The following is a 15662-nucleotide window of genomic DNA, read 5'->3' as shown; positions in this document are numbered from 1 at the left end:
AGTGACAGTTTATGCTTCTTAGGCTAGAAACAATAATTTGTGCAGTGTGAAGCATGTGCAAGTGAGGACAAGAATGGAATTGCAAGATGCCTTGTCAACATCTCAACAGGAGGAGGTTGATTGGATTGTTGAGGTTGAGAGCTCAATTGATGTCAATGCAACTTTCCATAGGTAGTAAGGTTCTAACATTTGCTTGAATGATTCACCTACATAGCCTTATGCATATTTACCTCCATGCCCCGCTAACATATCCTCTCCCTCTTTGCAGTAAGTTGAAATGTTTTGCATGTCAAGCAGCAGAAAATGCCTTCCGCATCGTTTCTTCAAGGCTTTCAATTTCAGATTATAACCTAGATGGCATCTTTCTAGGTGAAATTTGTAAAATGGAGTCCTCTTTCTATAGGTTGTTACTTGATGAAATGTTTTAAAATTCTCTAGATCACATTTTCAAACTCCATAATTGAGCAATGTATATATTTTATTTTTATTTATTTATTTTGGTCATAGAATTCAGCTTTATGCGCCACCTACTTCAGCTTCTGTGTATGGTGATTCTACAAACTGCTACAGAGAAGGTTATATCATAGCTTTGTTTCTTGAAGATGGAAGTGTAGGGTTTGGCGAGGTTGGTATATTAATTTCAAGTTTATTTTTTCTCGTATTCTGTGTGTTGACTGGAACCTGTCAGTGGATTCTTTTGAAGATGTCATATTAACTGCTGTTCCATGGTGGTAATTTTGTTTTTATTGTTAGATGTTATGTCAGGAAAGTTGAATAAAAGCTTAGCAATATCCTCTAGTGAAAAAAGCTTAGCAATATCATGCATTTTAAGTTAGCAAAAAAAGATTTTATTGTGTGCGTGTGTGTATTTGTTCCCTTTTTTTTTTTAATACATTCTTGGTCTGTTGTGTTAGTGAACCTGTGTTCATGTGCAAGTTACACATAAAGAGGTGTCTTGGAAGCTTGATGTACATTGTTAGGTGCTTCTCCTAGTAAATTTTTGGATGGGTTAGTGGTTAACATTTTAGCATGACCATCAACTAATTTAAGGGTGCGTTTGATTGGCATTATTTTCCATGAAAAATGTCCATTTTCCACCCAAATTCCTACTTATTGAGGTGTTTGATTGACATTATTTTTCATGGAAAATGTTTTCCAACTTTTGCTCACGTGACCTCATTTTCCTCAAAAAGATGGAAAACATTTTCTTAGGGGGAGGGTAGATTTTATTTTCCAGGTAATTCTTTTCCCATTCTCACATCTTCTCCCATTCTCGCCTTTCTCTCTCCCCACCAGCAACCAAAATTCTCTCTTCTCTCTCTACACAAATCGTCTATCCCCTCTCTCTGCTACAGAAATCGCCTCTTCCCTTTCTCTTCAAAAATCACTCAAACAGGTAAATATTCATATTTTTTTTCCTTTTTATTGTGTTTGGATTAAGTTTGTGATGTAATATATGTATTCCAAAATCGCTCCTTATCTAGCATGAGGCTGATTATTGTGGTCTGGATGTGAATGTCTGAGTCATTCGTGTATAGCTATATATATATATATATATATTTGCTTTGCCTATTGAATTTCTTCACATTCACTTTTTCAAGGATAAAAAAAATAAAAGGAGAAAGCAACATAAGAACTGAAGTGACTTTCGTGATGAAAGGCAAATTATAATTGTAGCCACACGAAGCTAATGAGCAAGGTACAAGTTCCATGGAAAAAATGACAATTTTCATACTAATTCTAGTTTAGGAATTAATCCTAACCAAATCTCCATTGCCTTAATCTTGGTTATCCTCATAATCCAACACTCCCCCTCAAGCTGGAGAGTGTATGTCAATCATTTCCAGCTTGCATACTAAATCATCGAACCTCTAAACTGCAAGCCCTTTAGTTAACACATCCGCCACTTGGTCTTTAGATGAAACATAGGGTATTTTGATCAAGCCTACATCCAACTTCTCTTTAATGAAGTGCCGGTCTATTTCAACATGTTTTGTCCTGTTATGTTGAACAGGATTATGGGCAATGCTGATGGCTGATTGGTTGTCACAAAACATCTTGATTGAGCCTTGAACCTTGATCTTCAAATCTTCTAGGATGATTCTTAGCCATAACACCTCACATAGGCCAAGAGCCATTGCTCTAAATTCAATCTCCGTACTTAATCTTGACACAACACTTTGCTTCTTGCTCCTCCATAACACAAGGTTTCCACCGAGAAATACACAATATCCACTAGTTGATCTTCTGTCAATAAGAGATCCTGCGTAGTCTGCATTTGTAAACCTCTTAATATCCAGCTCTTCTCTTGATTTAAACAAGATCCCCTTACCTGGGGTAGCCTTCAAATAGTTCGAGATCTTCCTTACTGCCTGCATATGTTCTTCTGTCAGGTTGTGCATGAATTGGCTCACAAGGCTAACACAAAAGGCAATATCAGGTCTAGTGTGAAATAGGTATATCAGACGGCCTACCAGCCTTTGGTATCTACCCTTATCTACTGGTTGACTATTAGGATCAACTCCCAACTTGCTGTGAGGCTCTACCGGCACATTAAATCCTCTTCCTCCTGATACCCCTGTCTCAATTAACAAGTCCAGCACATATTTCCTTTGGGAGAGAAATATTCCAGTCTTCGAATAAGCAACTTCAATCCCTAAGAAATACTTGAGGGAACCAAGGTCTTTAATCTCGAATTCCTTGGCTAACTTGTCCTTGAGAATCTTCTGTTCCTCTGCATCATTCCCTGTGACTATTATGTCGTCTACATATACCAATAGAGCGGTAACCTTCTCTTTGTCTGAATGTTTGAAGAAGAGTGTATGATCACTCTTGCTTTGGTTATATCCCATATCTGTCATGGCCCTGGAAAACCTACCAAACCATGCTCTTGGGGACTGTTTGAGCCCATAGAGAGCCTTCCTTAGTCTGCACACTTGCCCTACTTCCCCTTCTTGAAATCCAGGGGGCAATTTCATAAAAACTTCTTTGTCTAAATCTCCATGTAGAAATGCATTTTTTACATTCAACTGTTGTAGGCTCCATCCAAAATAAGCTGCTAATGATAAAAGAATTCTCACAGTTGCCATTTTTGCCACAGGGGCAAATGTCTCAAGATAGTCTATGTCATATGATTGAGTGTAGCCCTTGGCGACCAACCTAGCTTTGTATCTCTCTAGGGTCCCATCAGTATTGTATTTGATATTAAAAATCCACCTGCAGCCAACTGGTGTAACACCCTGTGGTTGAGGCACTAAGTCCCATGTATGATTCTTCTTCAAAGCTTTCATCTCCTCTAACATGGCTTGCCTCCAGTTCAGATCTTTTAGAGCCTCCTCAACTGACTTGGGGATTTCAATGGAGTCCAAGGATACTAAGAAGGCCCTGTGATTCTGGGAAAGACGATGATAGGACAAGAAGTTGGTTAGTGGGTGTTGAGTGCAACTTCTTTTCCCTTTTCGAATGGCTATAGGTAGGTCTAGGTCATCAGGTTGAACTAAGGGTGAAGATTGAATGAGATTCATACCTTGACTAGGAGATGATGATGGTGCATGCTGGGACTGTCTATGTTTGAATACATAAGGAGATCCCTTATACCTGACAAAGGATGACAGCTCTTGAGTATCTGATTGCCCCTACTCTTTCTCAGTCATACCTTGATTGAGGGCTGATTCATGACTGCTATTTGGAGATTGAGGAGAGATAATATGATAGCTAGGGGGCTAAGAAGATGTAAGAATAGGTTGAACAGAAGGAAAGAAGATGTCACTATCACATAAAGGGCTGTCACTAGAAGGGTGGTCACCTTGAACCAAAGTCTCCCCTTGGGGACCAGCTTGGGATGAGCCAAAAAAAGGTGTAGATTCCACAAACGTGACATCCTTGGAGACATAAAATTTTCGAGTGAGAGGATGGTAACACTTGTACCCCTTTTGAGTGTGTGAGTATCCAAGGAAAATACATTTGAGTGCTCGAGGATCAAGTTTATCACGGTGTTGTTTGGGAATATGAACAAAGGATACACAACCAAACACCCGAAGGGGAAGAGGGGAATGTAAGAACTAATCGGGAAAGAAGGAGGATAGACAGTGTAAAGGACTTTGATTTTGAAGCAACTTGGTAGGGACTCGGTTAATGAGATAGGCCGCTATAAGGACTGCTTCCCCCCAGAAGGATTTATGAACATTGTGATGATGAAGAAGAGATCGAGCCACATTAAGGAAGTGTCTCATCTTCCTTTCAGCTACTCCATTTTGTTGGGGGGTATCAACACAAGAAGATTCATGGATTATTCTTTCTTGCTGGAAGTATTGATGTAAGTTATGATTAAAATAATCCCTCACATTATCAGTTCTTAATCTTTTGATAGGCAAACCAAATTGAGTTGCAATCATTTTACAAAAAGTGGGAAGAACTAAACTAATGGTGGCCTTATCTTTTAATAGAAAAACCCAAGTCATACGGATACAATCATCAATGAAAGAGATAAACTAACGAGCCCCCAGAACAATTAGGGATTTTAGATGGTCCCCACACATCTAAGTGAATCAAAGTAAATGGTGTAGATGAGATTTTATTGCTAGGAGGATAGGACACACGATGATGCTTAGACAGAACACAAACATCACAATGAAAGAGACTAGGATTTAAAGATGCAAGCAATGTAGGAAACATGGATTTTAATAGAGTGAAGGGAGGATGACCCAATCGGTAGTGTTGCAACCATACATCCCTATAATTGGAGGTTGACTGAGATGAGTAGGCAACAGTTGGAAGCTGTTTCTTTGTAGGATAAGAGTCTTCCCTCATCAGGTAGTACAGCTCATTGCATTCTCTAGCAGCACCAATCATCTTCCCTATTGTCATGGCCTGAAATTCACACAAATGAGGGGAAAAAATAGCCCGACAAGTCAAATCTTTGGTTAGTTGGTGAATAGAGATAAGATTGGCTGATAAACTAGGTACATGAAGAACCTGTTTAAGGGAAAAATGAGAGTTTAGAGTTACTGTACCCTGGTCTAAAATTGGAACAGATGTTCCATTGGCTATTGTGATTTGTTTAGAGGTGGAAAGAGAGTGGTAGGCCTCAAAAACATGGGAATGGGGTGTCATGTGATCAGTGGCCCCAGTATTTAGAATCCATACATCCTGTTTATCAGTCTTAAAGGCTGGAAAAAATGCTGAATGAAGGCAGTTACCTGAGGAGTCTTTGTGTGCAAGAGAGCATGTACCATCTTGTAGGGTCTTGAGGAACAGCTTCAACTTAGAGATCTCTTCAGTGTTTAAAAAATCAGCACCTGGAGCAGGCTCACTTTGGGTAGTTAATGCCTCTTCTTCTTGACCCTTGCTACATGCATATGCCTAATTCTTGGCTGCTAGATTTTTAAAACTTCCCAAACAATTTAAAACCACTTCCTTTCCATGGAGCTTGAAGCAAGTCTCTCTAATATGTCTCGGTTTATTGCAGAAGGTGCACCATAGTGCCTCTTTATTTGCAGCCCGAGACTGAAATTCTCCCCTTCCTGCATTCATCCTTGATCTGCCTCCTTTGTTGGACACCATGGCTGATTTTTCTGAACCAGTTTCAGTCACTACGGCAGCCCTTCGATTGGAGATCATGGCTGATCTTTCTGATCCAGCTTCATGAAGCATTGCTGTCCTTCGATTCTCCTCACTTCTAACCATAGCGAAAACCTCATGGAGTGCTGGAAGCTTTTCTCTCCCTAAGATTTGCACCCGAATCTGATCAAACTCTGAATTGAGGCCTGCTAGGAACTCAACTACTCTATCTCTTTCAAATATTTGACTAAGAGTTGCAGTATCAGCACTGCATACCATTTTAATATTCTGATAATGGTCTAACTCTAGCCATAAGCCATGCATCTGATTATAGTATTCAGTAACACTCATGCCCCCTTGTTTAGAGCTACTAAGTTTAGTTTTAACCTCAAATATAACTGATGCATCATGAATTTTGGAGTAAGTCTGCCGTATGGTTTCCCAAATCTCTCTAGCTGAACCCGAGAACATGTAGTTTTTACTTACCTCAGGTTGCATGGCATTCCAAAACCATGACATGATTTGAGCATCTTCTACCTCCCATGCTGGAAGTGTAGGATCTGTTGGTTTTGGAGGAGCCGAAGTCAAATGGCTGTTTTTTCCTTTACCCTTGAGGAATGTTTGTACCAGTTGGGCCCATTGTAAATAACTCCTGCCATCTAATCGGTAGGATTGATGGATTCCGGGTAGCTCTCCAGTCCCTGATCCAGTTCCGGCTTCCATTGATTGAACCATTGGAGTTGATTCTCTAGTTTTTAGATCTGGAGTCACGCCTAAATGTTCAGACATGGCTATTCTAGTTGGAGAGGAAGAGGTCGGATGCGATGAAGGTACGTTGAACACCAGGGATGAGTGAGAAAAATGTCGGAGGGCTGATTTGGAGAAGCTGGAGGCGAGAGGGTGGCGCATGCGCTGGCGCGTGGGGTCAGAGACGAACTGGGTGGTGGCGCGTGAAGGATCTGACGGCGGTGGGTCTTCGGTGGTCAGCTGATCTGATAGTGGCGAACTCACTAGTAGTGACGGAGCTGATGGCCAGATAGTGTGCTAAAGGCACTCTAACAGGTTAAGACCGATGGTGAAGAGGAACCCAATGAAGGGGTGGCAGCTGGTGCAATGAAGGCACTAGGGTTTTAGTGTATCAGCCTATTAGGCTCTGATACCATGAAAAATCTCTAGGAAAAACTTAATATTTTTCATACCATAACTATGAACACAAACAACTCTCTTATAGAGAGAAAATACAACAACAAAGGAAACAACAAGAAAGGAAAGATACAAGAAAGGAAAGATAATCAACAATAAGGAAGAAATGAAAGATATATATAAGATCCTAATTCTAGTTTAGGAATTAATCCTAACCAAATCTCCATTGCCTTAATCTTGGGTATCCTCATAATCCAACAAAAATTGATTATTTTCATGGAAAATAATGGCTGTTAAACACCAAAAGATGGAAAAGTACAACAATTTCTAGATTGAAAATTAAGTCAATCAAACACATTTAATTCTAAACAATTCAATTGCCTAGAAATATTTTCTTTCCATGCAAATTTCATGCTTGCAATCAAACACACCCTAAAAGTTTAATCTGTTTGAGGAAAGAATATTATTATATCATTATTTTTTTATATTAAAACACTACCTCATGCACGGTCTGACTTTAGTGTGAAACTAGGCCAAACTACACAATTGTATAAGTATCAGGTCGGTAATGAAGTTTAAATCCAGAACATTTGCCTGCTCTAATATTATATGAAATTGTTTACTATCAACTCATTTAAAAGCTTAAGCTATCATTTGCATAGTTATTAAGGCACACCTAGGCAGAAGGCACACTAAGTTATGCGCCTTAGCTAGAGAGAGGCAAAGCCCTCTCTTGAGGCCCTTGCCTTTTTGGAGATGTTGGAGCCTGATTCAATTTATAACACCTACACCAACCCCCAACACTAAATAGGCCTGAATCCTAAACAGGCCCAAAACCTATACAGATTAGAAATCCTGCTTGAATTAGGAGTTCTTCTTTTGTCCTAGTTTTCGTATATAAATATGAGAGTATAATTCTTGTAACTGTAACCTTCTCAAATAGTGAAAAATACCTAGTGCAGTCATGGAGGTAGGCACTCTTTGCTGAACCATGTAAATTAATTTTGTCTTGTGCGCGCGCGTGATTGTGTTCCATTTTTTTTTATCACTTGATTCATTCCCTAACATGCCTAAGTGCATGAGGCATTCGCTTATGCACATTTCGGGCTCAAGAATTGTTCCCCCTATTCTTTCAATTTAAGTGATTAACACCCCCCCCCCCCCCCCCCAAAAAAAAAAAAAAAAAAAAGAAAGAAAGAAAATCCTTCCATCAAAGCCTAGTCTTCACAATAGAGACACCCTGTAGTCTTATTTATATTTGTTTACACACATGCCTACTTGATATCATAAAACATCATCAAATCATGCAGTTTTACCATTAGGCCAAAGCTTTTGGAAGGCCTCCCTTATTGAAAGCAATATATTCTTGTTCCATTGTCATACATTTCATCTAATGACACATGTCTAACATATTATTCATTAATCAGTACTTTTAGTCTGTGTTTTTTATTTTCTTTTTCATTCTGGCAACTTTTTTTCTTTTCATCAGCTTTCCCTCCTTCTCTATTTAAAGTTTTAAAAATTCTCCCACTGCTTATTATAAATTTCCATTTTGGAGCAGGTTGCACCTCTTGAAATTGACAAGGAAAGCCTGATTGGTGTTGAAGAGCAAATTCGATTTCTTATTCATCTCATACGACAGACAAAGATTAGTCACTTACTTCCTCTGCTAAAAGGCTCCTTTTCTTCATGGCTATGGAATAGTTTAGGAATCTTGGTAGGTACATCTGCTTCCTGCAAATAAAATATTATTATTCATTATAGTATAATAACCAACATAAGATAATGGATAAAAAATATCGTGCTATGTATCTTTTTTTTATTGCAGATGTGGATAATGATTAAGCTTTCCTTTATTATATAGCCAGGCTCTATCTTTCCAAGTGTAAGATGTGGTTTAGAAATGGCCATTCTCAATGCCATAGCTGCAAAGGAAGATTCCAGTTTCTTGAACATACTCCGACATGAGACAGCTAGAGAAGAATCATCTGAAAGGTCCTCTTCTGTTCAGATTAGTGCTCTAGTTGACTCAATTGGTACCCCAACGGACGTTGCTGAAATAGCTGCTACACTTGTTGGAGAAGGGTTTGACACACTAAAGCTTAAAGTTAGAAAATCTTCCCCAATTTTAAACTTTTTGTGAACAATTTGTTCCACATTAAATGTTAAACATTCTCTAGCTGGGCCTATCTCAAGCTCTTGTTGGCTTATAAACAATTCCTCAATAACAGGTGGGGCGTAGGTCAGATCCCATGGAAGATGCCATAGTTTTACAAGAAGTTAGGAGAAAAATCGGTCCTCATATTAACATTCGTGTTGATGCAAATCGGAAGTGGACCTACAAGAAAGCAGTTCAATTTGCTTCTGCTGTGATGAACTGCAAACTGCAGTACATTGAGGTATGCTCAAGTTACAAGACTGGAACATATTAGGTTTATGTTCATGTATAGGTCGTGTTTCGATGGAACTAAATAGAGTTTGGTACTTTGCAATGCAAACTTCTTGTATAATCATATATAACCAGACTGAAAACTTTCTTTGTTGTTCATTGTCGTACAGGCATGGAACAAAATTTCATTTTGTTTCTGTCAAAACATGAAGCATTTTCACTTCCCCAAGATAATGACAGACAACATTAAACATTCTGAAACTCTTCAAAATGCCAGGGGACATTCCAAAATAACAACTTGTTTCAGAACTTGTGTTGATCCATTTCTTGCAGTGTAAGAATGTATTTGATGACCAAAAAAATTAAAAAATAAACAAAAGATGTCCTCATCCATGTTAGAATGCTTTGGAAAATTAAATCGATGAGGCAAATTAGATGAAAAATTAATCATCAATTATTTCCTTGATTCATTTGTATTGCACATAGGTGTGTTTTTTTATACAAATATCATAATAGAGCTTTCTAGATCCTACTACTGCAATGATATAGCTTTTTCATAATTCCTATTCTGTAACTAAACCAAAACTTTTTAACTCCTAGTTCTAGCATTTGTTTCCCTTTATTAAATTTATTCTTAACGATATCATAGAAAATAACATTTAACCATGTTGCACTAAAGGCCTCCACATATTTAGAATGTCACTGTATTTGTTTTATGTTCTCCATATTAAGAACGTTGCAGCATTTTATTTATATTCTCCTAATTGTCATTGTCTTTGTAATTTGATTTGGTTAAAATCCTACACCTACATTAAAATCTAAGTATATATGGTCCATATTACTTCTTTTTTAATATGGATTGAATTTACTTGCAAATTACTTACTTCTAACTTTGATATAAAAAATGTAAATGGCTTAACATATATTCAAATGTTTTCTGCTCTTCTATATGCATTTATATGGACTTCACTTTCTGTACCAAACTGCTTTTTACTCTGACTGTTTCCCTTGTGTTTGCAAAACATTTATATCTCTGAGCAACTGAAACAACACATCTAAACCTAATTTTGATCCTTGCATATGGGTGTTTATCTGTGTGTAATTATCCCTATCAATAGTTCACTGACATAGTTCAAATAACTAGTCCCAGGTTTCTTGTCATTTAGCTGTCTGTTTAACTCATTATTTCAGGAACCTGTTTGTGATGAAGATGACATGATCAAGTTCTGTGAAGAAACTGGATTGCATATCGCACTGGATGAAACTCTTGTAGATAGCTTGGAAAATCCTCTTGAGATGCTATCAAAGTTTACACACTCTGGAGTAGTTGCTGTTGTAAGTGGCTTATTTTCATTATTTCAGTTGCTGAGATGAGCAATTTGTAGCCTTCAAATTAACATACTAATCATAGTGCTTGCCTTATCAAATGGGGCATGTGTTGTAGCAATTTGAATCATTCATTGTGTTTGCCTCACCATTTCTGTGGGTGGGCAAATAATGATGACCTGGCTGCAAAATAAGAAAAACCAGATGTTTATGTTGAATTCTTAGTTACCATCTCATCTAAAAGCTTAAACTTTTAGATAAAGGGTTAACTATATCTTTTTATGTTACTATTTTTACTCTCATCACTTGTGGACAGGCTTCGTTACATCATTGGTCCAAACATACACAACAATTTAAATATTGGGTTAGCAGTGAAATTTGAACTCAGGGCCTTTGCCTATTGTAATACCATGTTGAATTGTTAGCTACCATCCCATCTAAAAGTTTAAGTTGCTAAATAGAGCGTTAATTTTATCATTTATATTATTATTTTTCATATAAAATTGAATGAAAGCCTTGTTTTGGATAATTTCATATTAATTCGTTGTCAGTAGTCAGGACAAGATGCATAAAACCCCATAGCAATTATATTCATCATAAGTAAGTGCTACTTTAATATGAGGCCAATAATTTTGATTTTGATATGAAGTTTTATTTTTATCAGGAATTTGTCTCTTTGTGATGCATGAAAAGTATCACCACTGTCACAACTTACAAACTGCCATATCTTTTAAATTTTTCAGTGATAAAGTTCAAAATATTTGTCCCCAAGTTATATGTCGTTGGAGATGGATTTAATCAGTATTGAGGATCTAAAGTTGAGTATTTTTTTTTTTCGTTTTTTTATGATTTTGTCTCAGGTTATTAAACCAAGTGTTATTGGGGGTTTCGAAAATGCAGCTCTAATTGCAAGATGGGCTCAGCAGCATGGAAAGATGGCTGTTATTAGTGCTACATATGAGAGTAGCCTAGGTTTGTCAGCTTATGTCCAGTTCTCACATTATCTTGAGGTGCAAAATACAGATATATGCACCGCAATGAATATGGACACTTCCCCTTCTGTTGCACATGGTCTTGGAACTTACCGGTGGCTTAAGGAAGATGCTGCTGCTGAACCTCTTAAGTTTAAGCAGAATCCACACACTGACTTTATAGAAGCATCTGTTCATGATGCCGGCTGTTTCTTACGGAAGTTTCAAATTAACCAAAAGGTCATCCTTCAAAATTTTACTGGGGAACAAATTAATGTATACCAGTTAAAAATTGACTCGGAGGGTTCCTCATTTGTCATCAATGTACAAGAGATTGGACCAAGCAATGAAGTAAGTGCAGGAATATTACGTTCCAGTATGCTATCAGCATTGTGTGTCCGTCAGTCTTTGATTCATTAAATTTGTTCAAACAATTTCTGGATCTTGAAAACTCTAGCAGATACCTGGGTTTCAACCCAAAAAAAGGAATTTTTTTGGTTTTTTTTTTTTGGGGGGGGGGGAAGAGATATTATGCATTCTATGTAGCATCATTGGCACAGGATGCTGTGTGGTTATATATCTACATTTTCTATATCTAGAAGCTGTTGCTGGAAAACCTCTTCCCTTTCTGTTTCACTTGCTAGAGTGGCTTGCAATTGCTGTGCCATTTGTTAGTTGGACTGATATTGGCTGCTTGTAGTTATTCTTCTTCACTTTTTTCATGATTGGGCTGATGCAGAGAAATGTGCTTGTGTTCCTTCATGGGTTCCTTGGAACTGGTGAAGACTGGATGCCTATCATGAAGGCCATTTCAGGATCTGCAAGATGCATAGCTATTGACCTCCCTGCCCATGGGGGATCAAAGATGCAATATCCAGGCATTAGAGAATCAGCACAAGAACCAGGTTTGTCAATTGAGGTAGTTGTGGATATATTAGAGAAGTTGATTCATCATATTAATCCTGGAAAAGTTTCCCTTGTTGGATACTCAATGGGAGCAAGAATCGCATTGCACATGGCCCTGAGATGCTCTGCTAAGGTATATTGATGGAGTTCACATTTTTATTACAAATTTTGTTAGTTAATGGTACTCCAAAAATGTTTCCTCTGTGATGTTAGGTTGCAGGAGCTGTCATAGTATCTGGAAGCCCTGGATTGAAAGATGTATCAGCAAGAAAGATTTCCAGGGCTAAATCCGATTCCAGAGCATCCTTCCTGGTTTCTGGTGGCTTGGAACACTTTCTGGATGCCTGGTATGATGGGGCACTTTGGAATAGGTAATTTGCTAGGTTCCATCAATGAACTTCACTTTTACAGTTTTACTGTTGACTTAATTATGCACTACATCTCTGTAGGATTCATTATGCCATAACTCATTCTCACATCTATCATTGAGAGTCTACAGGGAGGTCATGAGTATATTTTGTCTAAGAAACCTAAGAGTTAATTTTAGCTAATACTTTTGAATGAGCTCTTTAGTGTTACAAATAATATCAGAGCTGACCGAAGACTACCATCATGTGGGTATGAGACAACAGTGTTTGAAACTGAGTAGGTCAACTTTATGAGATCTCTTGCTTGACAAGAGGTCACGGCCCAAGGAAAGATATTTTGTCACAACCCAATTCCATATTAGCAATCTGTTAGGGATCTTGGTTACATTACTTTGTTCTAAGTCCTTGCACTTTTAAGGGCCCATGATGTCAAACATAATATGACACTAATTATTGTAAAATAAGAGAATGTAAAAGTTTTCTATTAAATGAGATGTACATCACTTATATAGATGAACCTGAACTATCACAAAGGAAAGAATATATTTTATATAGCGTATAAGATATATAGTTACTATAACATAGATATGTAGTATATATACAGTTGCCTAATCTATATCAGTCATAATATCTTAACACTCCCTCTCAAGCTAGAGCATAAATGTTGAACATGCCCAAATTAGTGCATATGTAGCTCACACGAGGACCTCTGAGTGGCTTACTAAACATGTCAGCTAACTAGACCAACAAATTCAATGACTATCTCTAGAAAACAACTTTTCTCTAACAAAATGGTAGTTAATCTCAATGTGTTAGGTTCTCCCACGGAACATGGGATTAGAGGCAACATGCATTTTGGTTTGATTGTCACAAACTAATTGCATAGACTTGACTTGAATTACTTCTAACTCCCAACCAGTTGTTTCAATCATATCAACTCACATATTGTGAGGGGCCATAGCCCTATATCCAACCTCTACACTAGATTTGGCAACAACATTTTGTTTCTTACTTTTCCAACAGACTAAGTTGCCACCAACAACTACACAATATCTAGATGTGGGTTGCTTGTCACTAAGAGAACCTACCTTACCTAATCAATGTTTGTATCTAACTATGTGCATGATCCTGATAGGCTGATACAATAAACCACGACTAGGTAGTGACTATCACAAGGTGAATTCAAAAACTAACTTGCCAAAGTGACAACAAATGAAATATCAAGACGTCATTGTAAGGTAGTTAAGTTTTCCAACTAACTGACAATAGTGCTCAAGATCAGAAATAGGCGCCCCCTATCTTGATAATAGCCTGATGTTTGGATGTCATGTAAGATTTAAAAGGTGCACACAAGTACTTGAGTGCATTATCACTATAAAGAACATGAATTAGCACATCAAATTAAGTGAATTTCAGCACTAAAGGCGGTGAAGATGGAAAATGGTTTTGAATGATTTTCATTAGATATACCTAGGCAATTCATGAAAAATCATTAATAAAGGTGACAATAATGAAATCCTTATTTTGAAGGAACGTGACCCCACACATGGAATGAACAATTGAAAAGGGAGAACTGGCATGCTTATTTACTTGACCTAGAATGAACTATGACTATGTTTCCCAAGCTGATAGGACTCGCACTCTAAGGTAGGAAGATTGGACAAAGTGGGAATCGTGTTCTTCAGACTAAACAAAAATGGGTGCCCTAATTGACAATGTACCTGTAGGGGTGAAGTGGTAGTAGTGCAAGCTCTAGATGGAGTTGTCATAGGCTGAGGGTGTGATGGTAATTAGAGTCAAATAGTGGCATTGATGTAATAAAACAATAAAGGAATAATTCAAATTCCTTAAAGCGCCAGGCACGTGCATGGGCAGTACCTAATTGTCGTGCCAGCATGTATCTCCCCTATAAATACCAGAAGGTTGAGGATGGGGAATTATGTGAGGATTATATCACAAATTCCTTTCCCTCTCTATTCACTCTTCTCTCTTCTATTTCTTAATTTCTCCCTATCTCTCCCTCTCAATCTTTCTCGCCTATATCACTTCATTACAAATTTACGGAAGGAAACCTACTGTCAGATTCAAGCCTAACATTTGGTATCAGAGCCCAACGACCTGGAATTAGTAATGGTTGACGGAACGCGCGCAAAGTAGTTGGAAAACAGAATGGATGCGATCGAAGTGGGATTGCGACAACACCAGGAGCAGGTGGACGAGAGATTGGAGACAATGGAGTTAGGAATGAGGCACACTCAGGAGGAGATCCATCGGAGTAGATCGGAATACACGGACTCACTGGATCACGCAGTGAACGGAATTCGAGAAGAATTCGCTGGAGTCACCCAGCAATTGACGGCGACTTTGAGCATGTTTGCGAGGCAATCGAACGTCAGTTTGCCAACGGATTTTCCCCCAAGGACATCCTCTGCACCCATCCTGACTTCACCGATAAACAGACCGCGACCTCCAGATCCCAGAGGTGGTGGAGATCCAGCTGAATTCAGAGAAGGTATGAATTACTGGAACTATGGAGGGACCAATCCACTCCATTCTGGTCCATGAATGGAGATTCCGACCTTTGATCGGGATAAGTCGAGGTGGTGGATACGCCGGTGTGAACGGGTGTTCTATCAGTATCGCATTACTGAAGGGGATAAGGTATGTATGATTGCTTCCTACTTAGACAACGTGGCGGATGCCTGGTTCCAAACTTGGAGCCATGGTAGGGTGGATTTGAGTTGGCTGGAGTTTGTTAGTCAATTGTGCCGAAGATTTGGAGAGAAGACCCGATCTGATGTCATTGAGGAGTTTAACAAATTGAAACAGAATGGCATGGTGGAGGAATACCAAACTAGATTTGAGGAGTTAAGGGCCTTACTTTCATTGTCTCATCCCTACCTAGATGAAGAATATTTTGCTTCAAGCTTTATCAGTGGGCTGGAGGAGTTAATTAGGCCGACAGTTAAGATGTTGTTTCCCCCAACGGTGGCTCAAGCA

General features: G+C 38.3%; 1 protein-coding gene across 2 annotated transcripts in view; it reads left to right on the top strand.

The window, feature by feature from the left end:
- The window catches only part of LOC127805985 (protein PHYLLO, chloroplastic), a 69594-nt gene that overhangs the window by 37193 nt on the left and 16739 nt on the right, over nucleotides 1-15662 (top strand). For both annotated transcript variants that reach the window (XM_052342897.1, XM_052342896.1), the window contains 10 exons: nucleotides 46-171; nucleotides 269-403; nucleotides 508-625; nucleotides 8264-8419; nucleotides 8567-8809; nucleotides 8934-9101; nucleotides 10283-10426; nucleotides 11278-11739; nucleotides 12128-12427; nucleotides 12508-12665. In XM_052342897.1, the coding sequence (XP_052198857.1) occupies nucleotides 46-171; nucleotides 269-403; nucleotides 508-625; nucleotides 8264-8419; nucleotides 8567-8809; nucleotides 8934-9101; nucleotides 10283-10426; nucleotides 11278-11739; nucleotides 12128-12427; nucleotides 12508-12665 (2010 nt within the window). The remainder of the gene's footprint in view (nucleotides 1-45; nucleotides 172-268; nucleotides 404-507; nucleotides 626-8263; nucleotides 8420-8566; nucleotides 8810-8933; nucleotides 9102-10282; nucleotides 10427-11277; nucleotides 11740-12127; nucleotides 12428-12507; nucleotides 12666-15662) is intronic.

This window comes from Diospyros lotus, chromosome 7 (assembly GCF_014633365.1).
Source record: "Diospyros lotus cultivar Yz01 chromosome 7, ASM1463336v1, whole genome shotgun sequence".
In the NCBI taxonomy this organism is placed as follows: Eukaryota; Viridiplantae; Streptophyta; class Magnoliopsida; order Ericales; family Ebenaceae; genus Diospyros; species Diospyros lotus.
This window is presented reverse-complemented; position numbering and strand designations above follow the sequence as displayed.